Source organism: Delphinapterus leucas, chromosome 10 (genome assembly GCF_059928025.1).
Source record: "Delphinapterus leucas isolate spDelLeu-1000000601 "Yukka" chromosome 10, BTC_Dleu_Yukka2, whole genome shotgun sequence".
NCBI lineage: Eukaryota > Metazoa > Chordata > Mammalia > Artiodactyla > Monodontidae > Delphinapterus > Delphinapterus leucas.
Window position 1 is genome coordinate 68965693 of NC_143138.1, and position 23900 is coordinate 68989592.

General features: G+C 42.1%; 5 protein-coding genes and 3 non-coding genes across 12 annotated transcripts in view; 5 read left to right on the plus strand and 3 right to left on the minus strand.

The window, feature by feature from the left end:
- PBRM1 (polybromo 1) overlaps positions 1 to 199 on the minus strand; it is a 101736-nt gene extending 101537 nt beyond the window's left edge. Inside the window, exon 1 of one of the 2 annotated variants that reach the window (XM_022572910.3) lies at positions 76 to 199. The gene's annotated coding sequence lies outside the window, so the exon portion shown is untranslated. The remainder of the gene's footprint in view (positions 1 to 75) is intronic. The other variant, XM_022572906.3, reaches the window with a different exon arrangement.
- GNL3 (G protein nucleolar 3) lies at positions 29 to 7826 on the plus strand. The gene is made up of 15 exons (XM_022572916.3): positions 29 to 436; positions 1580 to 1638; positions 2025 to 2162; positions 2280 to 2393; positions 2484 to 2564; positions 3643 to 3775; positions 4907 to 5019; positions 5272 to 5389; positions 5680 to 5767; positions 6284 to 6458; positions 6613 to 6755; positions 6838 to 6971; positions 7063 to 7244; positions 7518 to 7584; positions 7672 to 7826. The coding sequence occupies exons 1-15, from the start codon at positions 424 to 426 to the stop codon at positions 7755 to 7757; spliced, it is 1644 nt and encodes a 547-aa protein (XP_022428624.1). The 5' UTR covers positions 29 to 423; the 3' UTR covers positions 7758 to 7826.
- Positions 3817 to 3894, plus strand: LOC115803167 (small nucleolar RNA SNORD19). Its single transcript, XR_004023836.1, has one exon. It is a non-coding gene; the product is annotated as a small nucleolar RNA SNORD19 (small nucleolar RNA).
- On the plus strand, positions 5064 to 5145 carry LOC115803170 (small nucleolar RNA SNORD19B). Its single transcript, XR_004023838.1, has one exon. It is a non-coding gene; the product is annotated as a small nucleolar RNA SNORD19B (small nucleolar RNA).
- LOC115803169 (small nucleolar RNA SNORD69) lies at positions 6151 to 6227 on the plus strand. Its single transcript, XR_004023837.1, has one exon. It is a non-coding gene; the product is annotated as a small nucleolar RNA SNORD69 (small nucleolar RNA).
- Positions 7827 to 7847: 21 nt separating the features above from the next.
- On the minus strand, positions 7848 to 19990 carry GLT8D1 (glycosyltransferase 8 domain containing 1). Of its 2 annotated transcripts, none has more exons than XM_022572917.3 (10): positions 19850 to 19990; positions 13809 to 13862; positions 13628 to 13726; positions 11540 to 11753; positions 10012 to 10129; positions 9701 to 9785; positions 9432 to 9544; positions 8904 to 9070; positions 8679 to 8791; positions 7848 to 8534 (listed from the first exon to the last, which is right to left on the minus strand). In XM_022572917.3, exons 1-10 carry the CDS (start codon positions 19887 to 19889, stop codon positions 8344 to 8346), a joined length of 1194 nt encoding a protein of 397 aa, XP_022428625.1. In that variant the 5' UTR covers positions 19890 to 19990; the 3' UTR covers positions 7848 to 8343. The 2 variants fall into 2 exon arrangements, with proteins under 2 accessions (XP_022428625.1, XP_022428626.1); XM_022572918.3 differs by lacking the exon at positions 19850 to 19990 and adding an exon at positions 18182 to 18545.
- SPCS1 (signal peptidase complex subunit 1) lies at positions 18533 to 20438 on the plus strand. The gene is made up of 4 exons (XM_022572919.2): positions 18533 to 18885; positions 19245 to 19304; positions 19386 to 19472; positions 19948 to 20438. Exons 1-4 carry the CDS (start codon positions 18850 to 18852, stop codon positions 20071 to 20073), a joined length of 309 nt encoding a protein of 102 aa, XP_022428627.1. The 5' UTR covers positions 18533 to 18849; the 3' UTR covers positions 20074 to 20438.
- The window catches only part of NEK4 (NIMA related kinase 4), a 55854-nt gene continuing 51900 nt past the window's right edge, over positions 19947 to 23900 (minus strand). For all 3 annotated transcript variants that reach the window (XM_089919461.1, XM_022572891.2, XM_089919462.1), the window contains one exon: positions 19947 to 22841. In XM_089919461.1, coding sequence (XP_089775587.1) covers positions 22749 to 22841 — 93 coding nt within the window. In that variant the 3' untranslated portion in view covers positions 19947 to 22748. The remainder of the gene's footprint in view (positions 22842 to 23900) is intronic.

The window sequence follows — 23900 nt, forward strand, 5'->3', positions numbered from 1 at the left end:
CCCGCCCGGGCCCACACAAAGGCCCGGCAGCCGGCTGAGAGGAAGCGGCCCCGCCCGCCCCGGGCCCGGCCTTACCCAGCCGCTCCGCCGCCTGCAGCCCCGACCGCGGTCACCGACCGCCGCGCCCCGCCCCGTGGCCGCCACGGCTGCTGCTATTGCTCCTCCGGCCGCTGCCGTCGCTCCAGCACCCGCCGCTCTCACCACCCTCACCCCTCCCGGCGCCGCCGCAAAACCAGCCCCGCGGCCGCCAAGCGAACCTGGGTCCGCGCGACACTGCGTGCGCGCGCACGCGGGCAGGCGGCGGCGCGCTTTACGGCGGCAGCGTGAGTGCGTGACGCTCGCCCGTGGTCTCTGTTCGCACGTGGCGCCTGCGGAGGCGCTTGTGGCTGTGAACGCTGGTGCAACAGCCCTTCGACTTACAGTATGAAGCGGCCGAGTGAGTGGGGTCAGGGGGCGGGCTTGGAGGGGCCTCTGTGTCTGATGGTCGACGAACCCACCAGGGCGCTTCTCTGCGGCTTGGTCTCTGGGGAATGGAGGGCCGGCGGGGAGGCCGTACCCCTGATCCCGCCTAGAACTGGGGGTTGGAAGGCTCCACGTGAATCGCGGGCCTGTGGTGCAGAAAGAAGGCTGGGCCCCAAGGGTGAAGGTCGGGCCAGAGTCTCGTGAGGACCCAGTCAGTGTCTGAGCCAGGTTTCAGGCGCAGCGTTTTCCCTTGTGCGGCCACGTTTGATCCGGCCCTGGTGAGATCTGAGAGCCGCCTCTCAACCCCACTGTTAGCTCCTCCTTTGTGATTCGTGCTATTTGATAAGAAGTGGCTCTATTTTTGGATCTTATACGCTCCTGTGTGCTATCCCAGTATAATCTGGGAAGAGTGGGAGTGGGGAAGTTGGGCTCTACAACGGATCTGTTGAATCAGTCTTTGGGACTTGAGTGGTCCGTGTTTATTTTTACCACACACCCACAAAATTTTTTAAAATTCATTTATTTTTATTTTTGGCTGCGTTGGGTCTTCGTTGCTGCGCGCGGGCTTTCTCTAGTTGTGGCGAGTGGGGGCTACTCTTCATTGCGGTGCGGTGGCTTCTCTTGTTGCGGAGCACGGGCTCTAGGCATGCGGGCTTCAGTAGTTGTGGCTCGCGGGCTCTAGAGCGCGTGCTCAGCAGTTGTGGCGCACGGGCTTAGTTGCTCAGCGGCATGTGGGATCTTTCCGGACCAGGGCTCAAACCCGTGTCCCCTGCAATGGCAGGCGGATTCTTAACCACTGTGCCATCAGGGAACTTCCCCACAAGATCCTTAAATTAGGTTTCAGAGCCAGTTAATTACTTAACGCAAACATAGATGTGACCCTAGAGCGCAGTCATCAAAAACTAAAACTGATCATTTGTGGATAAAGTGGATTTTAAAAAACTGTAAATAGGGCTTCCCTGGTGGCTCAAGAGAAGCCACCGGAATGAGAAGCCCGCGGTCACCACAACTAGAGAAAGCCCATGCGCAGCAATGAGGACCCAACGCAGCCAAAAATAAATAAATTAAAAAGAAAACAGTAAATAAATTAACCCTTTTGTGATATGTTGCTTTGCAGAGTTAAAGAAAGCAAGTAAACGCATGACCTGCCATAAGCGGTATAAAATCCAAAAAAAGGTAAGTCTTGTTCTTGGAAGAGTTATACCAAGTATAATGCTAAACTTATTTCTGCCCCACCCCTTCTCCACAAAGAGGTCTGCATTAATATTGGTATGATTTCACCTCAAGAAACGGAGGTTGTATAGACTACGACACAAGCTCTTAAGCATCAGAAGTAATTCAGTGATAAGAGTCTAAATTTTGATCAATATGGTAACAATTGCTGCAAAAAGAATCTCCTGGTGACTTTTTCTTGCTGTTTCATACATAAGCATGTGTGTTCTCTGCATAAAGTTCTGTGTTTCTAGGTCATTTTACAGGTATAAGTAAACTGCAGCCAGATTGGTTACTCACATGAATTTTGTTTAGTATTTTTGTTAACTAATAAAATTTTATTACGATAGGTTCGAGAACACCATAGAAAATTGAGGAAAGAGGCTAAAAAACGGGGTCGAAAGAAGCCTAGGAAAGACCCGGGAGTTCCAAACAGTGCTCCTTTTAAGGAGGCTCTTCTTCGGGAAGCTGAGCTAAGGAAACAGCGGGTAAAATGCATCTAAAATGTTCAACAAGTGATGTGTGGGTGTGTGTATTTTTTTCAAAGTAAAGTTACAATATCAGGTCACTTTGGCTCTCCCATTTCTCTTGTGGCTTGAACACAGCTTGAAGAACTGAAACAGCAGCAGAAACTTGACAGGCAGAAGGAACAGGACAAGAAAAGAAGACTTGAAACTGACCCTGCTGTTGAGCTATGTAACATGGAACCTGTGAAAGAGGTAATGATTACAGTCATGAAAAATGGAGAAATAGGTTACATCTACTGACCTACTAATTTTGTGTCCTTTCCCCTTGTCTTTATCACCTAGGAATTTGGGCAATGCAAAGCTAAGAAAGCCAAGTCAAGCAAACAGAATCCGAAGAGGCTGTATTGTCAGGAACTTAAAAAGGTATCATAGTCTAGGTTAGTGTCTAAAAGTGGTAATGAGCTTTAAAAGACTAGAATTTTTTTTTTTCTTTCTCTCCTGACACCAACCTTGTAGAGGTGGAAGTAGAGTTCTCTTGAAGAGGAAGAATTCTTCAGCAAGTTGGCTTACTGATATGTTTAACTGAAGGAAATATTCTTATGGTTTTAATTTTTTTGCATGGGAACAGTTCCCCGTAAGCATGATTTACAGAAGTGGCATTTTGTGATAAAATAACATTATGACACAGTGGCTTTTTAAATAGAAGGAAATACTTTAGAGGAGCAGTACAAAAGTAAGAGTCTCTAAAGTACTTTGCTGAAACCTAAGTGAAGGAGGTCAAGGGGATGTCTTGGTGTAGCACTGCCATCGCCAACACCTATTTTCCTAAGGTCACTCCCTCCTGTGAATAGACCCTGACTGTGTTTCTCAGCAGCTCTTGGTAGGGCCACAAAGGTCTTTCAAACTACATAACTCAGAATGGGAAGATTATACATTTAGATAGTTGGGAATGTTTCCACTCTTGAAATCCAGTTTGATCAGAGGCCACTGAACAAACTTATGTCTTACTCTCATGTAAGAAATAAACATGTGAACATCATTCACACCAAAGTGAAGATATGAGATTCAACTATGGGGCTTCCCTGGTGGCGCAGTGGTTAGGAATCACCTGCCAATGCAGGGGACACAGGTTTGAGCCCTGGTCCTGGAAGATCCCACATGCCAGGGAGCATCTAAGCCCATGAGCCACAAATACTGAGCCCGTGTGCCACAACTAAAGCCCGTGAGCCTACAGCCCACACCCCGCAACTAGAGAAGCCACCACAGTGGGAAGCCCGTGCACTGCAATGAAGACTAGCCCCTGCTCACTGCAACTAGAGAAAGCCCACGTACAGCAACGAAGACCCAATGCAGCCAAAAAAAAAAAAAGAATAAATTAAAAAAAATTTTAAGAGATTCAACTCTGAGCTCACCCTGTTGCAAAGTAGACAACGCCAGTGTACTTATGTGGAGGGTGGTGCCAGAGCAAGGGATGGTGTTCTGATAGCTTCTGCTTTGACAGGTGATTGAAGCCTCAGATGTTGTGCTGGAGGTGTTGGATGCCAGAGATCCTCTTGGTTGCCGGTGTCCCCAGGTAGAAGAAGCCATTGTCAAGGGTGGACAGAAAAAGCTGGTACTTGTATTAAATAAATCAGGTAGGCGAAAACATTGCTCTTTATGTTCCATATGCACTAGTGAGGTATGAGGAAAACATCTGAACAGTCTTGATTGTCTCTGAAGACTGATAAGATCCAACTCTGACCTCAACAAAACCAGTGCATATGCATGAGCTCTTGTTGCCAAAGACAGTGCTGGGCAGTGGGGTGGAAATTTTTTTTTTCCCCTTAATTACTATATTATACTTTATTTATTTACTTATTTATTCATTTATTTATTGTTATGTTGGGTCTTCTTTGCTGTGTGTGGGCCTTCTCTAGTTGCGGCGAGCGGGGGCTGCTCTTCATTGCAGTGTGCAGGCTTCTCTTGTTGCGGAGCACGGGCTCTAGGCATGTGGGCTTCAGTAGTTGTGGCACGTGGGCTTAGTAGTTGTGGTGCACAAGCTCAGTTGCTCTGTGGCACGTGGGATCTTCCCAGACCAGGGCTCAAACCTGTGTCCCCTGCATTGGCAGGCGGATTCTTAACCACTGCACCACCAGGGAGGTCCTGGAGATGTTTTCTAGAAGCGAATTAACTGGTTTGTACTGTTCTTTCGCTATTCAGTACTTAACCACCTTGTCTTATTTAAGAGTGTAAGCTTTTATGCTCAGCTTACTGTGTAGTATATTTCACGTAGGAAATGATGACAAAGTGCCACATTCTTCACACCTGCACAATGTCGACATGTGGCACTATTTAGATGAGACATGATTATGTATCTGGGTTTGAGCAGCAGGGACAGAAACACCCAGAAACAGAAACCTGTGAAACAGAAAGTAAGGATGGGATCTAAAATTACAGTTGGGGTCAGTAAACATGGCTCCTACCTGATAGTAAATTCTGGAAACATAGCCGTAAGGTTAGTATGGTAATATTCTAGAGATTGACTTAATCCTGAAAGGATGAGCAATGCAGAGGGGAATTAAAGAAATACAGAGGTGTACATACTGAACTCTGTTAACCAGAAGCATGGTAGGCAGCTGACCCTCTCCCCATCTTCTAGTTCAGATACTTTTGAAAAAACTGAGAAAAGGCAAACCTGAATGAAATCCATAGTTTACTAGACTTTGCAAATTTATCTCAACAAAATGACCAAATTGGAACAGTGTTTTATTCCTAATCCCTATCAGATTTGGTACCAAAGGAGAATTTGGAGAACTGGCTAAGTTATTTGACAAAGGAATTGCCAACAGTGGTGTTCAAAGCCTCAACAAATCTGAAGGACAAAGGGAAGAGAATCAAGGTACCCTTAATTTAGTGGTGGGAAATGTGGTTCTTTCATCTTTCAGATGGGTGAAATATGATGAGTGTACAAAATCTTGATTAAAAAATGAAAACTTTTAAGATCCAACTCTGATTTCATCCAGGGATAATCTGAAAGGCAATGGAATGTGGTGATCTTAATAGATGGGCTCTGGAGCCAGATGGCTTGGGTTTTGTCTGGTGGATTGTCAGAAGTAGTTAAACTAATTATTTAGATTTTTAACTTGTGAAGGTAAAGAAGAAAGCTGCTCCATTCAAAAGTGAAGTCTGTGTTGGAAAAGAAGGCCTTTGGAAGCTTCTTGGAGGTTTTCAGGAGACTTATGGCAAAGCCATTCACGTTGGGGTAATTGGTGAGTTTCAGTTCAACATATTTTATGTCTTATCTCAGTAAGTGCAACTCGGCACTATAGGTAATGTTAGCTTCTAAGAGTTCTGGTTTATTTGAATTAATAATCTTTTCCTGCTTTTTCATTACCTGTGCAAGAAATGAAGATGCTAAGAGTAGTTTTAGTGTTGAAGTGAAGACGCTCAGATCCAACTCTGATCTTGCTCTAAACAGGCAAGCATAAAATAAGGGAGTGGAGATTTTATAATTACCAGCACATAATGCCTTTTGTATCTGTGGATTTCCCATTTGTAGGTTTCCCAAATGTGGGGAAAAGCAGCATCATCAATAGCTTAAAACAAGAGCGGATATGCAATGTTGGTGTATCCATGGGACTTACAAGGTAAATTGAGTTCCATAATTGCAATATTTCATTATAGGTAAGTATGATTTTGTTTATTTTAAGGGAGACAGTTTTCTATTTACTCAACTTTCTATTTAGTGAAAGGAACAGGGTTAAGCCAGTGTTAGGCTTGGGAAGAATTGATTAGAATAGCTGCCCACAATCTAGTTTGAAAGACGAGCAAATAGATTCATAGAAGGAAAAGCTGCCTTAGAGGAAGTGATGTTTGAACCTGAACTTGAAATAAATAGAAGTCTGCCAGGTAGAAGAGGGGGGAGATACTGCAGAGGAAACAGCATGTGTTTAGGTCAATATGTGTGTAAGCTATAACACGCAGTGTTTTGTCTTTAGAAGAGGAGGGTGTGCTGTTGTGGTTTTAGATAAACATGAAGCAAATGATGATGAAATGGATCTGACAGACTGTGCTGAGTTTGTTCAATCCAACCCTGAGCTTCGTTGTGTCTCTTGGCCTTTAGGAAAACCAGTGCCCGTCAGTTACCATCTTTCTTGTTTCAGGTACATGCAGGTTGTCCCCTTGGACAAACAAATCACAATCATAGATAGTCCGAGTTTCATCGTGTCTCCACTTAACTCTGCTATTGCACTCGCTCTGAGAAGCCCAGCAAGTATTGAGGTAGTAAAACCAATGGAGGCTGCTAGCGCCATTCTGTCCCATGCTGATGCTCGACAGGTAAAAAGAATCCCCTTCCCTTGAGCTCCATCTTGTCTTTCATTAAAAGAATCCCCTTCCCTTGAGCTCCATCTTGTCTTTCATTATATGCATTTTTTTTTAACATCTGTACTATATCAGATAGATGACAGTTTGTTTTTCTTTTTTTAATAAGGTAGTACTGAAATTTACTGTCCCAGACTTTAAGAATTCTCTGGAATTTTTTACTTCATTTGCTCAGAGAAGAGGACTGCACCAAAAAGGTGGAAGCCCAAATGTAGAAGGTGCTGCCAAACTGCTGTGGTCTGAGTGGACAGGGTAAGGCTTCTTTCTGTTGGCTTTTTGATGACCACATAGAATAAAGGAACTGATTTTTGACCCACTTTATTTTTAATACCAGTGCCTCCTTAGGTTACTTTTGCCATCCCCCTACATCCTGGACTCCTCCACATTTTAATGAGAGCATTGTGACAGACATGAAATGGGGCTTTAATCTGGAAGAACTGGAAAAGAACAATGCACACAGCATACAAGGTAAGCACAGCTTGTGTTTAACTACTGTCTTCATAAGCTGACAGGCCAATAAAGGTCTCATCTGTTTACACGGGCTGTTTACCTTTCCTAGCCATCAGGGGCCCTCGTTTAGCCAGTAGCATCCTTTTCCAGTCATCGGGTCTGACAAATGGAGTGATAGAGGAAAAGGACATACCTGAAGAATTGCCGAAACAGAAAGAACGGAAGCAGGAGGAGGGGGGGGACTATGAAGATGTCAACACTGACCAGGAATGTGTTGACGAAGAAGATGATGTAAGTATGTTGTGCGTGAGTTGTTTAAGCTGAAGTAAGTTTTCTAGCATTACAATGTACAACAGAGGGGAAGGGGCTGAAGGAAGAAATAGAAATTAAATATTTCATGACTTTAAAAAGCCTCGTACAATTTAGAAGTTTAAGGCTTGCAATCATTAGTCTTGATTTTGTGCATCCATTAATGTATACCTCCAGAGACGTTTTCTGGGTATGTAATTAAATTGGATTAGTGAGCACACAAGGGCTTACTAACACTGTTTCTCTGTCCCACAGGAAAAGAGCTCAGACATGTCCCCTGAAGAAGAGGCCTGTGAGGTACTGCCTGAGGACTCTCAATCAGGTGAGTTGGGTGGAGGGATCTTCTAACAAAGCAGTACAGTAGCTTTTATTTTTGTTTTTAAACACCTCCTTTTTCTTTCCAATACAGATAAGCAGTCTGCACCATCTTTCATCTTGGATAAAATGACTGAAGAGGAAGATGATGCTTATGATTTCAGTACAGATTATGTATAATAGAACTTTGTCCTTATATAATGGTGTTTTGTTGTTGGTTTTTAACATTGTGAGCAGACTGCTAAGCTATTCTCTGCGTGTGATGTACCAGTTTGTTACAGTATGACATAAGCTGTGTAAATTTTGTGAATGTGTATATAATGATATATTCATTTTAAAAAATCAGGCAACTTAGAAAGTGTCTAAATTCTATAAAAAGATATCTCTTAAACAGTGAGTGGATAGAAGTAAAGTTAAAACATACCTTATTGAAACATGTAGTTTTACTTTATTTACAGATTCGGCCACAGGTCACAAAATTAAAACCAAGCAGCAGTGTTGAACTAGCTGTACCAGCCGTATCTAAGTACATTCACCTCTGGTCGTTCAGCACTGTCAGTAAGCAAACTCTTGGTAAGGCAGATGGAGGCATATTTATAGTCTGTCTGGGAAGCTGACTGCCAGATGGGGCAGTTTGTCCTCTTTACCCAGCTGAAATGTCCCTTGTCCCTTTGTTGCTGCAAACAGGCATTGAAGCCTAGCAAGTGTTACTTCCCACACATACTGTCTTCCAGGATTTCCTGAGAAATGCTTATAGCATATTTATTTACTTTATATTTGAGATCTCCACATGTCTTCGGATTAGGCTGAATTTGCCTGTTGGGTCCGGAATATACCATTTTTCCCAGACGTCAGTATATGAAGCAGTTCTTCCCCATGGCTTAAAGTGCCCATTCCAGTGGAGTAGCTTGGCAGCCTTAACAAACTGGGGTGAATATCGTTTTCCAGCACTGGAACCTTACATTTAGGAAAAAAGAGCCAAATGACTGTACTAATCAGACACAAGACTGCAGGAAACTTAAGGGAAACAATATATTCCATCCCTGAGGGTGGTCCTTTAGACACTTATTAGCTTAGGCCCTTGGTTAATTATCTACTTACCAAGGTGGCGAACATTCCACATAGGGTCGATGGTGGAGTGCTGTCGATAAAATACGATCAGCAGAGGTGGTGTTGTGATGCTGCCAGCCAGTGTTCTACTGTACAGCCCTTCTCTTGGTGGGACAGATAACAAATGAAAGCTGTTAGTAAAGAATCCTAATTCCTGTTAGTGAAGACCACCAGGGTTGAAATAAAAGAGTTTTCACAGGCCAGTTACATACTTACTCTACATTGAGTTTCATCCATTTTTCCAGCTGGCTAGTTATATTCTGTCTTTTCCATTCTGTCAAGTTTGCAACAAAAACTCCAGGGTTAAATGAGCAGGTGCTGGCTTTCATGGAAAGCTTACGAATTCTTTCCTTTTTATAGTCAAGATATCCAATGTAATTGTACTAAAAACACAATTGGGATATATAGTATGTTTAATGCTTCAAACAGTAATTTGATAACTGTTCTGCTTACTTATGACTTCTCAGATTATTAACAAAGGGCTCTACATAAAGCAAATAAAAGTGACACTTGGGATTGCAAGTTAGACAACAGGAACCTAAACATTAAGCCAGATGTTCAAAGAGAATTAGGTTGTCTAATCCGTGAACCAATCTAGGAAAGCAGCCTTGAGTTTTGGGATGAAATAATTGGTGAATAAAATGTAGCTAAAGATTTAGAATTCCCTGATTTTGCTGCCTCTCCCCATTGACATGAATTATAGGGAGTGGAGTGTCTATTTACGCGGTCTAATAAGTAATTTACCTGGTTCCCTGCTCCACGGATGACAACTTTAGTAGAGGATGAATCACAATCTTCTGAAAATGCAGCTGCATGTCCTGGCTTCAGTGGTGTATTGTACAGGGCAAGAATATCACCTGAAACAGATAAGGGTTAAGATTTACACTGGAAGTTGCCCCAAGATTCCCTATTCCTCCCACTTAGGATGGCCTTTTATAGGATATCATAAATAAGACAACCACTATCGCCCACACTGGACAGAGAGCAGCACTGATGGTGACATTCTTTAGTACCTTGTACAATTACATCATCGTCCATATATATGGCCTTCTTTGCGCTGGGGACCAGAATTGGCAAGTAGAACCTTGCAAAGGTTAACTGGAAAAGGAAAGAGGCATTGGCACAAGATTTGTCACTGGCTGTGCTTGTGTTTAGTAGAAACTCCCAGAATGCTCTCAGTATCCATGCAGGAGAAGACAGCCAAAGGTCTCTGAACTTCCAGGTTTGGTCCCCAGGGAAGTACTAGTACTGTACCCACAGTTACCCAGGTATTCCAATCATTTCATAATACTACCAAGTACAAACAAGGATGCATGGAACTCACTGGTTTCATGGAATCCCCCTGGTCAGGATCCTCCTTTACTTTCCCTTCCAAAAGTTTAGTGTCAAAATTCACAATTTTGTACCTGACGCTTTTCAGGGTACTGCTGCTGAGCCAGGACCTGATGAAAATAAACCACTAAATATCAGTTTTAAGTAATCATGTCCCAAACCACAGCCATATCTCTGCTTTCCAATAAGACCATAATGCAAGAGAAATCCTGAGGACAAAATAGGTGTCTTCAAGCCCCTTCACCTCTGAGCTTTGGTTTCCTCATCTGCGGTGAATTTACCCACTGAAGACCCTTCCTGAACCAAGATTCCATGGTGATAGTGCACCCAAAGGCTCATACTTTTGATCACTCTTCTGACACTAAAACTGCTGTAAAAAAAATTCATTATGGAATTGAGAAGATCCTTTCACCACATGGATCATTTAACATTTGTCCCTCCAAATACATCAGTGAAGAAAATGAGTCAAAGTATGATGGTAGTGAAAGCTAAGTTATCAACAAAGCTGGTAAATCAGTCTGTTAATCTACACACTAATTATTCACTGTGTTGGCTGAGAGTTCTACCTGAGTCTAAGTTACTGCCTGTAAGAAAAGTCAGTATTCCCTAAAGAGGTGTTGCACATTTTTCCTAGGCCCATTTCACATCAGCGTTTTGTGGATATAATGTTATTTCTGTAGTCTATTTTAATGCAATATTTCTTTCTACATCGTTTTAGATGATTTCTTGAGTTTTTAAAATATGGAAAAATAATTCGTAACAACTTTGATGAACAACCATGGAGAAAGGCACAAGAACAGGTATGTTTTAGAACTTTGACCACTATTAACCTGTTAGATAAAATGTTTCTTGGAATAAACTTTGTAAATCTTAATTCAAAGCATCTTTCAAAACACAGTTAAGACTATCAATCAGATTGAGTTTCTATTAATCACAAGTTACAATAGTAAGGATCATTTGCTGAGCAATTATTATGTCGTAGGTGTTTTCATATATTTTTTCATTTACTTGACACAACAATCCTCTAATCTGGATATTTATACCCCGTACTTACAGATGAGTAAATGGGTTCCAAAGAGTTAGGTAATGTTCCCCACTATGGGCTAAAATTTGGATCAGTGTCTATGCTCACTTCACCATACTACCTTGCCATTGCTCCCATGTCCCTTTCCACTCTAGACCAGAACTACTCAAGAGCATGTTCTTGAAATAAGGAACTTGTAAGAGAATGTAAATCAACACCTTACTTCCTTCATTGAGAAAGTCTTATTACCAAAAAAAAAATCCACTTAACTATGCATAGTAACACAGTTGATTTACATCTTGGCACAGTTTTCTTCATGTTTTTGCTATCATGGAGACATGTTTATGGTACAATCACATGGAAGAACAATGCAGTTTACATGTGGTATAATTATATAGGAAAAATGTAAACATTGAAAAACATATTACTGGATTGGCAGCTGGCCTGCTCTTATAGCATCCCCTAGAAGCAGAATCATCAGGGAAGCCGAGCTCACCGGAGATGGTCTCCTGTACCGTTGAGTGTAACAATGTAGAAAATCACACTGGAGCGAGTGTTGTGCTGAATACTGTTTATGGCTGCAATGGCCCCCCCAAGCCTATCTTCAGATGCAGCAATGACCACAGGAATCTCCTCTTGTCTCCCATCTACTGCATGTTGGGGAGCATTGGGGACAAAGTCTACAGGCTGAAGCCCCACAATTCCTGAATCTGCAAAGAACACACACAAAGAAGGTACTGTGATACAAACACAATCTCAAGAGCTTTTGATACAGAGCCCAAGACATGAAAAGAGGTAAGCTGAGAATTACGATACTTACACCTCATTCTGCCTCATTGTAATGTGAAGCATATAGCCCAGAAATTGTGTTTTCCTGTATGTAACCAGGCCTTTGGAAAAGCATTTTTAAAAAAACAGGCAGACAATTCTGATACATTACTGGTAGGAATATAACAATCTTTTTAGACTGTATTTGGGCAATTTGTATCAAGAGCCTTAAACAGGTACATGGCCTTTGACCCAATAATTCCCCTTGTGTCTCTTAAGGACATCTGATAGGTAACCAAAAGTCACAATTTTATTTACAATTGTGAAAAACCTAGAAACAGACTAAAAAAGTTGTTTTTCAAACTGTGAATTGTATCCCACAAGTAGGCATGAAATCAATATAAGTGGATCGCAATCAGAACATGAGTAGGAAAACAGTTCCTGAATTGGAATAGAACAGTGACTTAGAAAATATCAGAATGCATCACATACAGCAAATGCAAGTATTGTTTTGTAAACCTTGCTTTTTATAATACGTTTGTTCATTTACTCATTCATCATGCACTGAACACTGAATGCCTACTATGTGCCAAGCAATATCTAGGCACCAGGGTTACAGCCATGAATAAGATGGTCAAATCTTTACCATTGTGTAGGGCAGATAGACAATAAATACATGCGTCTGCTGTATGTAACACATTCATTATTGTGGGGTTGCCATAAAAAAAATCTGAAAGTCATTGTACCAAAAGACTTTTTCCTATGGCAAAAAGTAAACTATGTGACATTAAATTTACATATGAAGAGTTTTGTCATGGTGACGTACTTAGGATATAATTATGTGAAAAAGCATGTCATGTGTAGTTTATATATAGTATAATCTCAACTGTATAGAAAAAAATACAGAGAAAAAAAACCTGGAAGGTACTAACACAAAATTTTAATAATTATCTCTAGGCAGTGAAATCATTTATTCAATGAATATTTAGAAGCACCTCCTATGTACCAGCCACAACTGTCCTCATGGAGCTTGAATGCTATTTTCTTTTTTACATATGTTCCCACCAGAAGCATGCATTACTTTATGCAAATATATATGTATATATAAAAACACACACACATATATACACTATTATAAAAACATGCTATCAGAGCACTCAGTGAAAGTTAAGGAAAAGCTATTAGTCTTTTCTTGCTCTGGTGAAGTACAGTGGGTGACAATCCAAAAATGATTTTTGACAAACACTCTGAAGCCTCAAACATCCCTCAATACCAAGGCAGAGCAGTATGAACAACTAATCTAAAATAACTGGCAGCGGAATTATACAATAGTGGTCTTTTAAATCAGGTGACAAGGCTTTGCAGTTTTGTTTTACTACTAAAGACCTGCTGATATGGTTTCATGTGTTAAAGCAGAGTAACAGGTAAAGGAAAGTAACCAGACTGACACTCTAGTGAACAGAGGAGGCATCAAACACCAGGAACACTCACCTGTCCCCACATTCTGAAGCCCTGCCCTACTGAAATGTCTGTAGATAACAGCCCACAGTGGCTCCTTTCTCCAAGGCCTCTGATTTGGTAAAAAGGAATCTTCTGTGAGATCAAACCCTCAGCAAACAACTGCCCGGCAAGGAGAAGGGGACAGGCTGCAAGAGCACAATGAGTGCCACCTGCCTTTCTGAAAGTCTTTAGTACTTCTATAAGGCCAAGAAGAAAGCCACCTTTTCCTTGAATCTAGTGATGTAACTCAGAATGTGGGACACAGGGAATTCCAGGTCCTCAACACATGCCAAGGCATTAGTCAGGGATCCCATACCTGAAACCTCGTTCCTCAGCAAACTGCTCAGGCCGAGGAAGTTATGGTGCAAAACCAGTAAGAAGAGAGCAACAGCCAGGACCAGGATGATAATGTTTACTGAAACAGAGGAGAATGCCCATGTTACATCTCTTCACCTTTTGACCTGGTATAAAACAATAGAACTGTAGAAAGGACATACCTTTACGGAATGACATCTTTTTCTTCTGTCTTATATAAATATTAGTTATTAACCCTACAAAACAAAAACAAGCCCCCAAAGTCAGTAGGTACATTAGAATGGCCATCAAAATGCCTACATGCTTTTTTTTTTTTTTTTCTGGTTGCGTGCGGGCTTTCTCTAGCTGTGGTGAGCCGGGCTACTCTTCGTTGCGCTGCGCAGGCTTCTCATTGCAGTGGCTTGTCTTGTTGCAGAGCATGGGCTCTAGGCACGCGGGCTTTAGAGTGCAGGCTCGGTAGTTTTGGTGCACAGGCTTAGTTGCTCTGCAGCATGGGGATTCTTCCTGGACCAGGGCTCGAACTGGGTCCCCTGAATTGGCAGGCGATTCTTAACCACTGTGCCACCAGAGAAGTCCCACCTACACACTTTTATTCAGGTAGAAACAAGAAATGCATACGGTATTTTCTGCAAGAAACTTGTTTTGAATTAACAGTTTCCAAGGACCCAATTTGGGATATGAATTTTTTATGGTAGTCATAATAATAAAATACTTCCAGTAACTTATAGCCTTGTATACCATATGCCACTAGATGAAAAGCAAAAGAAATTCTACCAGGAGGAATACCTGGAGTCTAACCACTATGGAAATGTTTTCTGAATGAATTTCTACTTAAAATTCCTAATTAGACATGGACTTCAGTTGTCTATGATCCAGTAAACCAAGGTCAGCCTCGTTGGTACAAACATCCCTGTTCCAAGATGTATTCCATTCATCTTTAACTGGAATTAAAGAAAAGAGAGAGAAGAACAGTTCCCAAATTCATTTAAAACTATAGCAGAGGGACTTCCCTGGTGGCGCAGTGGTTAAGAATCTGCCTGCCAATGCAGTGGACACGGGTTCGAGCCCTGGTCCAGGAAGATCCCACATGCCGCTGAGCAGCTAAGCCCGTGCGCCGCAACTACTGAGCCTGCGCGCTAGAGCCCGCGAGCCACAACTACTGAAGACCGCACACCTAGAGCCCGTGCTCCGTGACAAGAGAAGCCACCGCAATGAGAAGCCCGCACACCGCAACAAAGAGTAACCCCCACTCGCGGCAACTAGAGAAAGCCCGCACGCAGAAACAAAGACCGAACGCAGCCAAAAATAAACTTATAAAAAAGAAAAAAAAACCTATAGCAGGGAAACAGAATTACCAAAATTCACAAAATCCAATCTTGCTATCAAAAGTTTAGAGCTCTAGTCTCAAAAATTAAAAATCTTCTAAAAGAAAAAATTAGCTTCTTCTGGGGGCTTCCTATCTGTTGGTTAACTACCCATCTCTTATGAAAGTGGAGTCTAATACTGTCACTCCGCCAGTGGTTTGTGCTCCCCAGCTCATCTGAAGCCTTCACTTTTTCAAAACAAATAATTCAATGGAAACAAGACTGTAAGTGGGGCTAAATTAAACAATTAGGTTTCTACAACAATCTCTGGGTAATGTTTCATTAAAAACATTTTATACAACCTGGATATTGTGATCCTACATTTGAGAACTTTACCCTTTTCTACTTCATCTTCCCCCATGGGAGTACCTAACATTTACATAAAGGCTATTAATTTTACAAAGTACTTTCAAATATAGCATATTTCTAAAATCAAAGTTAGTTTGAATTAATTTCATCTTAAATGAAGTGTGTGCCTATCAGGCACTTGATTTCTCAAGGCCTTTGAAAAGAAGAGAAATATATTGAAGTGCTGTTTAAAAAACTGAGATCACAGGCCAGATTACAAATTTGGGAGAACATAATTCAGACTCCCAAAGAACAATCTAAAATACACACACATTCTTTCTCGCTCACTCTCAACAGTATATGTAAAGTATATTATACCAACAAGCTTACTCTCTAAAGACTACAAATCGTTATATACCCTGAGCCATGTGTCTCTATCTCCTCTTGAGGACTGAGCCTTACCTATAGAAGGTGGCAGACTGGGGGGCTGCTCAGACAGAGTTCTAACATCTGCCTGCTTGGAGCCAACTTCCACCAAGACTGGAGAAAACTATCTCACTTTAATAAATCTCATTTAGTTAATGGTATAAGGGCCAATGGTTTAGCTCAACAATGTCCACTAACAATTACTTACAGATGGTATGTTAATTGAGAGGCACAAGTTATTTGTGCTATTGTAGCTAGCTAGACAGAAGAAAAACACAATCCCAGCAGCTATGTGATGCACTTAAGTAGATTCACATGGCAGAAACCACCTACTCCTAAAACTCTTCCACAGTTATCTACATGCAAAATGCCGATTATTATGGAGTGTGTCTGATCCATATTTCCTTTCCTGGTGCAATTCCTGGTAATGGAATTCACTGATCTGGTTAGAAAGAATTCTCAAAACAAAACTGTATGTACATCCCAGATGTGCAATATTGGCTGTATTTTTGCAAGAGTACACAACTGTGTACAATTTGATCAGTAATATTCAATTGTTCACTATGAAAAGTAGCATTTTGTCTATAAATTACAAGACCTTCACATTCCCAAATCATTCACAATACACACACATAGCAGGCATTCCCAGAAATATGGGTGAAGAAACCTTACGGGGCAAGAACACTTCATGTTTTTAACTTGCTAGCTACCTGCAATAGTATCCACATCTCAGTGGCCTTTTCTGCTTTTCTTTCTACTGCTATATATTCCCAAGGAAGGCCATTCCACTCATGCTCTGCAACCTATCCTATAATTGTTTCCTTGGTGCAGCATCAGCACTCTTTCCCTCTCTGCTGGATCACACACTTAGCAGCATTAATTATCATGCTCTGGTATCTTCCAGTTAATTAAAAAATAAAAATAAAAAAGACACCACTTCCCATATCCCAGCAGACCTACAGACCCATTTCTCTGTTCACTCTCACTCTAAAAGCTTGAAAGGATTTAAAGTTCCCAGCTCCACTTGCTCTCCTCTTGTCCTCTATCCTACTTCAACCAGACTTCTGGCCCTACTTCTCCATTCAAAGTGGCTTTGTCGAGGTCACAAAAGACCAAGGTCATCTTTCTGTCCTCTTACCCATCCCCTCAGAGGCCATCAAGAAAGTTCACCGCTCCCCATCTTCAATTATCTCATTTATTTGATTTGTTTCTTTATTTGTGTCTTCCCTGCTCTAAGAAAACAGTGACCCCAGTGAAAAGTGTTTATTCGTGTATCCTTGCCATCTAAAACCATGTCTGGTAAATGGTAATAGGTATGTGATATTTGTTGAATGGTCTTGTTAATCCAGGAGCAAGGCTGGTTCTCAGCTCTGAAAGGGAACACGATCTTTGATAATAATCATGAAAACAAATTCAAACACAAGGAAAGACATGGATTCCAATTGAGATGTCTCTGAAATTGAACCTGACACGCAATCTCCTTTTCCCATGATTATCTTTATAGCTCAAATACCATAAAGGCTCTGCAGCAACTGCCACCCTGTGAAGTGCATTTAAAGAGGGATAACACAGAGGGATACATCTATTTCTGCATACGAGGGAAAGTCTGTTTAGTCTCTGCCAGACTGAAAGGTGGAAAAGGCACTAAGGATATACATCCACTTTCTCTACCTCTTCTCTGCCTAGCTCCTACTTGGCTTTCAGGAGTCAGGGGAGCCTCCCCCAAACCTCACATTCAGCTGCATCTCCCCTGAGCTCTCACATCTCCCAGGCTTCGCTACCCCAGAGTAAATCCGGCTTATATTTGTGGGGTTACGTAGCTGTCTCCTTTGACACACTCTGGGCTCTAGGAAGGCAAGGACCTGGTGTTGGTCACGGCCATGTCCTTGGCCCAATTCATGGCACAAAAAAAGCTGCCGGGAATGTCTGCTGACTGCATGAGGTCGGCAGCCGCACACCGCCTGCCCTGGATTGCCTAGAATCCCACCGCCTGTGACCCTGAGGCGCAACACAGCACAGAGGCCAGACAGCCAGTTGGGACCCACAGGCCCAGGTTTCCCAGAACAGTTTCTCTCCGGAACGTGAGTCTTCCACCTTGCTCAGAGTAACGGGGCAGGGCCTAAGCTTCTGAGATAGACGCTGGCCTTGAGAGGCAGTGCGAAACCTTTGCTGGCCTCTTTCGGGAGGCCTGAGTCTGTGAGGACGCCAGTGAAGCCGCCAAGCAGCCTGGAGGGACAAACTGGAGACTCCCCGGGTGGGAACTCTCTCCAACTCGTGCGAAGGGGCGGGCCAGAACCCGTCCTTCTCCGAGGGCATTCCCTTTCTCTGGATGATGGGTTCTGCGGTACTCCCCTCTAAATTCTGGGGGTCAATAACGTTTAGGGGTGTTTCGCAATGGGTGACGCTCCAGGGGTTCCCCCCACCCCGCGGCCCCAGGGCAGCCGTTTCCCTCGGACGCTCCCCACGGCCTCCCTTACCTGCAGCCCGAGGAGGAGGGGCCGCTGCCCACGCCCCGGCCCGCCCCGCCAGCTCAGCGTCCCCACCGCAGGCCCCGGGGCCCAGCCCGCTGCCGGGCCGCCCGCGTCCCCTGCACTCCGGACCGAGCCCGCCTGCCCGCTAGCTCCGCGGCCGCCGCGCAGTCCCGCAGCCCCCCGCCGTTAGCCGCTCGGTCCGCAAGACCGTCGCGCAGAGCAGGCGCCGCCGGGCAGCCCCACCGCTGGGGTCCTCGTCGAGAAATGTCCGTCGCCATGGAGACGGAGCGCGCGCAGGCCGCCGTTAAGCCGCGAAGGCACAGCCAAGTACAGTTTGGGGGACCTGGACCGTGGCCCTCGGCACCCAACAGCACTGACGGCGAAACCCTTCACGGGCGCGTGATGCCTCGGCTCGGCCGCCACCGTCAGCATGTCGGCCCTTGCAGAGAGGGCGCCGGCCTTCAGCCAGCTCCGAAAGCGCGGGTCGCCTAGCGAGGGCACGGGGAGGGGCCTCGGGCCGACCAGGTTTGTGGGAGACATCCGCTTCCGGGGCCGCGGCCATCGCGACCCTCGCCTCGACAAGACAGTAGAGCTGTACGCAGGAGCTGACCCCGGCCCCTACTGTCCCTGAGTCCCGGCTGCCTTCGCTCCGCCGCCCGCCTCCTGAGCCAGTCATGTTGGAGTATCTGAGTTCCCTGCCCACGCAAATGGTGAGGGCGCTGCCCGCCTCGGCCCCAAGATTCCTACACGCCGCTCGCGAGCCTGGCAGCTCCGCAACCCTTGTCCGAGACCCACCCGGTGCACCGCGGTTCCTACCCCGGATGGCTACTTTCTTCCCCGAAATGAATCTCCTGGGTCCCCTTCTCTCTTCCCCCGCGAGGATACCCCAGCCCGGGTTCCGTGAGTTTGCTTTAATTCCCCCGGGAAACCCAGAATGTCATTCCTTGCTTAAGTTCTTGGGGAAGTCCCATATATTGGGATCGCCCTGTGCCAAAGCTGTGAGGCCAGGGCAGGAATGTACCTCTCCGGTGGTGGAACCAATTTCTGCTTTGCTCTCCTTCACCTCTAGGATTACAAGGGCCAGAAGCTAGCTGAACAGATGTTTCAGGGAATTATTCTTTTTTCTGCAGTAAGTATTGGTTTTGCATAGTCGTCTCTCCCCACCCCCACCCCGGCTTGACTGTATTTAATATACTTTCTTTGTCTCTAGATAGTTGGATTTATCTACGGGTACGTGGCTGAACAGTTCGGGTGGACTGTCTATATAGTTATGGCGGGATTTGCTTTTTCGTGTTTGGTAAGAAACTTATGGGTGCTTGGATGTTGGTGGCAACTTAGGTTTTCTGAATTGGGTTGTTTTGGTTGGCCCTAGTAGTGAGAACCGGCCTCATCGTTTACCTCATCCTTCCCTTCCTATCACTGGAAAAGTAAATGCCAAATAGCATCAGATAAGGTTAAGTTACATAAAGCTCATTTCTTTTGGCAGGCGATCCAAGCAGTAATCTTAAAGTCAAACTAGACCTTAAGACCTTACGGTCTTCATATTGCTCCCTCCTCACCTTTCTTTTAGCTCTTAAAGCCATGTGTAAACAATGAGGCTTCTTCTCACTTACGGTATCTTGTCTGGGTGGTGGCACATAGTTTTCATAGGAATGTCAGTTTCATTTTTTTTACCTTTAGCATAGGAGTCATTTGGGAACCAGGCATTATCCATAATGCTCTTTTAAACTTTTAATGGCCATAAATGAGGCGTTTTCTCTGTTCTGACCCAGCTGACACTTCCTCCGTGGCCCATTTATCGCCGGCACCCCCTCAAGTGGTTACCTGTTCAAGACTCAGGCACAGAAGACAAGAAACCAGGGGAAAGAAAAATTAAGAGGCATGCTAAAAATAATTGATTGGGGTTTTCATGATTGAGCTTGACTACTGCACCTGCTTTTGTTTCGTGTGACATGAGCTAAATTGTTTTCATATCCAAAACATGAGCTAAAAACACCTATGCTCAGCTGTGTACAGATTTTGTTCTCTCTATATTTCACTTTTCTGTTGGGTTTTGATTTATAAATATTTTAGACCTTCTCTTCACAATCTTCCTCTGAAATGGAGAACAGAAAACATAAGTATGCAAAGTTTCTTTCAGGTCTACAAAATAATGAAAAATAAAAGCCTCATAAATGACAGTATAATTTAACTATCAAAGTTTTATAATTCATTATGAGTCGTCAGGCTGTTTTAATGTTTTCAAATAAAACTCACAGTGCAACTCAATGTCTAAAGAGTCTTTTGTTTATTGTTCTGCAAGCATGACTACTAGTAAAAGCCAAAGTTAGAAGTTCGTGGTTCTGAAAGTGTAAGAACCATTTCTCTTTTCTGAAGCTACAAGTTCCTAACATACTTTTTTTTTCTTTAACAACAGCAAAAGCACCTATAAAAAAACTTTTGCTTTATACATTTAACATCTTATTCAATGCATGATTCATATGTGATATCTTACAGCTATGAAATTTACCACAAATGTAAATTTGTGGTAAAGTAGTATCTTGGTACCACTAAAATAAGGCTATTACCAAGCAGAAAACATTTAATCCAGGCTTTACCTAAGGTGGTTCAAAGTGGAAACCCATAAAACTGTAAATTCCTTTAAAATTTTCCAAAGGGCCGAAGAGAAAAATGTTCTAAAGGCCTTGTGGGAGGGATGGGAGTGGAAGGATTATTACAGGTAATATTCTGTTTCTCAATACCAGGATATAGGACTTCCAAACTATGAGTTTAAAAAAAAGGGAGCAAAGACCTTAATATAGCAAAAGTCAGGAAAGGATTCTAAAAAAGGGGAAGAAAAATAAAAGATGGCAGAAACAAGAACAAGCATATCAATAAGTATAATAAATGTGATTATAAAGTTAAGAGCTCCCAATAGGGTTAAAAATCATGTCACCTCATGTTCTCAAAATGACACCCCAGTGGGCTTCCCTGGTGGCGCAGTCGTTGAGAGTCCGCCTGCCAATGCAGGGGACACGGGTTCATGCCCTGGTCTGGGAAGATCCCACATGCCGCGGAGCGGCTGGGCCCGTGAGACACGGCCGCTGAGCCTGCGCGTCCAGAGCCTGTGCTCTGCAACGGGAGAGGCCACAACAGAAGCCCGCGTACCGCAAAAAAAAAAAAAAAAAAAATATATATATATATATATATATATACAGAATGTTAATAAAAAAGGTATGGAGTTTTTTTTATTCTAAGAAAATAATATGTATAACTTTATACCAATAAGTTAGAAAACTTTAGTAGAACTGATGACTTTGCAGAAAGATGTGGATTTATAAAACATGCAAGAAATGGTAAATAGCTCAGGAAGACCAATGGTTTGCCAAAAATTTGTCCTCAGCTGAGCACTAGGACTAGATGTTTTTAGAGTTAAATTGTTAAAAACCCTTCAAAATAAAGAAATTTCAGAAATTAGGCCATGAACCCGGGCCTAGCACCTGGCACATAGTAAAAACTAAATAAAAGTCTTTTATGTGGACTAGAAAGGGAACATTTTATTATTTTATGTGTGTGTATAATTTTCATAAAAGGTAAGACATATTTTTAACTGTAAAAAATGAAAATATTTCTGGAGTCATATTCATGTTTAGAGTCCCTCAAATGCAGAAGTTAAAATTTACTAATCAAAACTTTTATTTTTTAAAAACTATTTGCTAGATGGTATTGCCCCTTATTAAACAACTAATAAAATATGTGATATACAATTCTACATTTAAAACATGGGAAGACAATATCTTGATGTATAAGAAGACAAATTTCAGGAGACAAATATGTCCAACATAACTAAAAGGATCTGGACTTTACTTAAAACCTGCTGAATTAGAAAAGGAATTAGCGTTTAAGGAATGTTTTCGCTGATGGAAAAATAAATCTTAAAAAGAAAAAAAAAATCCAGTATGTAAAAACATATTGATTTACTAGCCCAAAATAACTCCTAGTTTCATTTCTTGTATGCCCTGAATGAGGTCCATATTAAATGGAAATAAAATGTTAAACATCCATCAATATGCAAAAAAAGGAATTCAATGCTCAAGTACTATATATAATGCCATATCTTTAAATCTACTCCCAGAATTATAAAAAAAATAATTTATCAACTTCTACTTAAGGTTATTAACAGTAAAAAGTAGTGTCACTGGATATATGTCATTTATTTCTCCTATTGCTTTCGTCACTCTAGTATAATATAAAACTTCCAATCCAGTATGTTATATCCCTGTATTCAAGCTAATAAGTACCTTAAAAAAAATAGTTCTAGATATCAAGCTGGTTTAAGGCTCAGTAAACAGTAACCAAATAAACGTCGTACAACAGATTTTCCCTCATTAAAGAATAAGATAGCCATAGGTTTTTTTCTTTTGTAATAAACTTGCTTCATATTACTCTGTCCAATTTTTTTCTAGTAAAAAAAGGCCCAACAAAATATAAGGATGGTGAATGGACTCCAGTCATTATTATAGGTTTGTTTGTTTTTGTTTAAGCCAAAAACGTTTGAAAATAGTTTCATTCTGGCAGCAGATTAGGTAAATTCTCAAAATTTTACATTATCTTCAAAAAATTTTAACTGGTGAGCTTTCACATTGTAAGTCACATACTTTTCACCCATGTGCTCCCGCAAACGTACCTATTTGGGAAACATTAAAAAAAAAAAAAAATCAGTATATAGTAGAAAAAAATATTTCTGTAACCTTAAAAGGGCTATTCTAAGCATGATACCAAGAGCAGAAACCTTATGGGAGAATACTAATAGTTCTGTTTACATAAAAATTTTAAATGTCAAGATACCAAAAAATAGTCATAAGAAATTAAAGAGCAAACAATAAACTAAGGAAAATATTTGCTACATGCCAAAGAATTAATACCATTAATGTATAAAGAGCTCTTAAAATCAATAAAACACAGCAATATTAGAATATTAGATTGTAAAGTAACTATAATAAAAAGTAATTTAAAAAAAAGCCACCAAACACCTGTTATCCTTATCAGAAACCTAGACATTCCATTTTATATCACACACATGAAATGGAGAAAATAAATTAATTGAAGGGGAAAAAATATTAGAATTGATAAAACAAAATCAATCCCACAGATAACTCAGTAAAGCCATTTAAAAAATAATACAACCAATTAACATAAAATTCAAACTGACTAGTAATCAAAAAAAAAAAAACGGACTATTTGATACTCAAAGTATGTCTGTTGAAAGAAATGCCTGAAATTGAAATAACATTTAATAATATGTTAAACAGATGTCATGCACTTCCTGATACAATGAACTGAGAAGGACACAACATCACCTTTGTGGTATTCCTACCAAAAATGCATAATCTGGATCTATTCATGAGGAAACATCAAACACACCCAATCTGAGGGGCATTTTATAAAACATATGGCCTATACTCTTCAAAAACGTCAAGGTCATGAAAAACAGACTCAGTAACTGTTCCAGATTAAAGGAGACATAACAACTAAATCTAAAATGTAATCCTGGGGCTTCCCTGGTGGCACAGTGGTTAAGAATCCACTTGCCAATACAGGGGACACAGGTTCGAGCCCTGGTCCGGGAAGATCCCACATGCCATGGAGCAACTAAGCCCATGTGCCACAACTACTGAACCTGCACTCTAGAGCCTGTGAGCCACAACTACTGAAGACTGTGCACCTAGAGCCCGTGCTCCGCAAC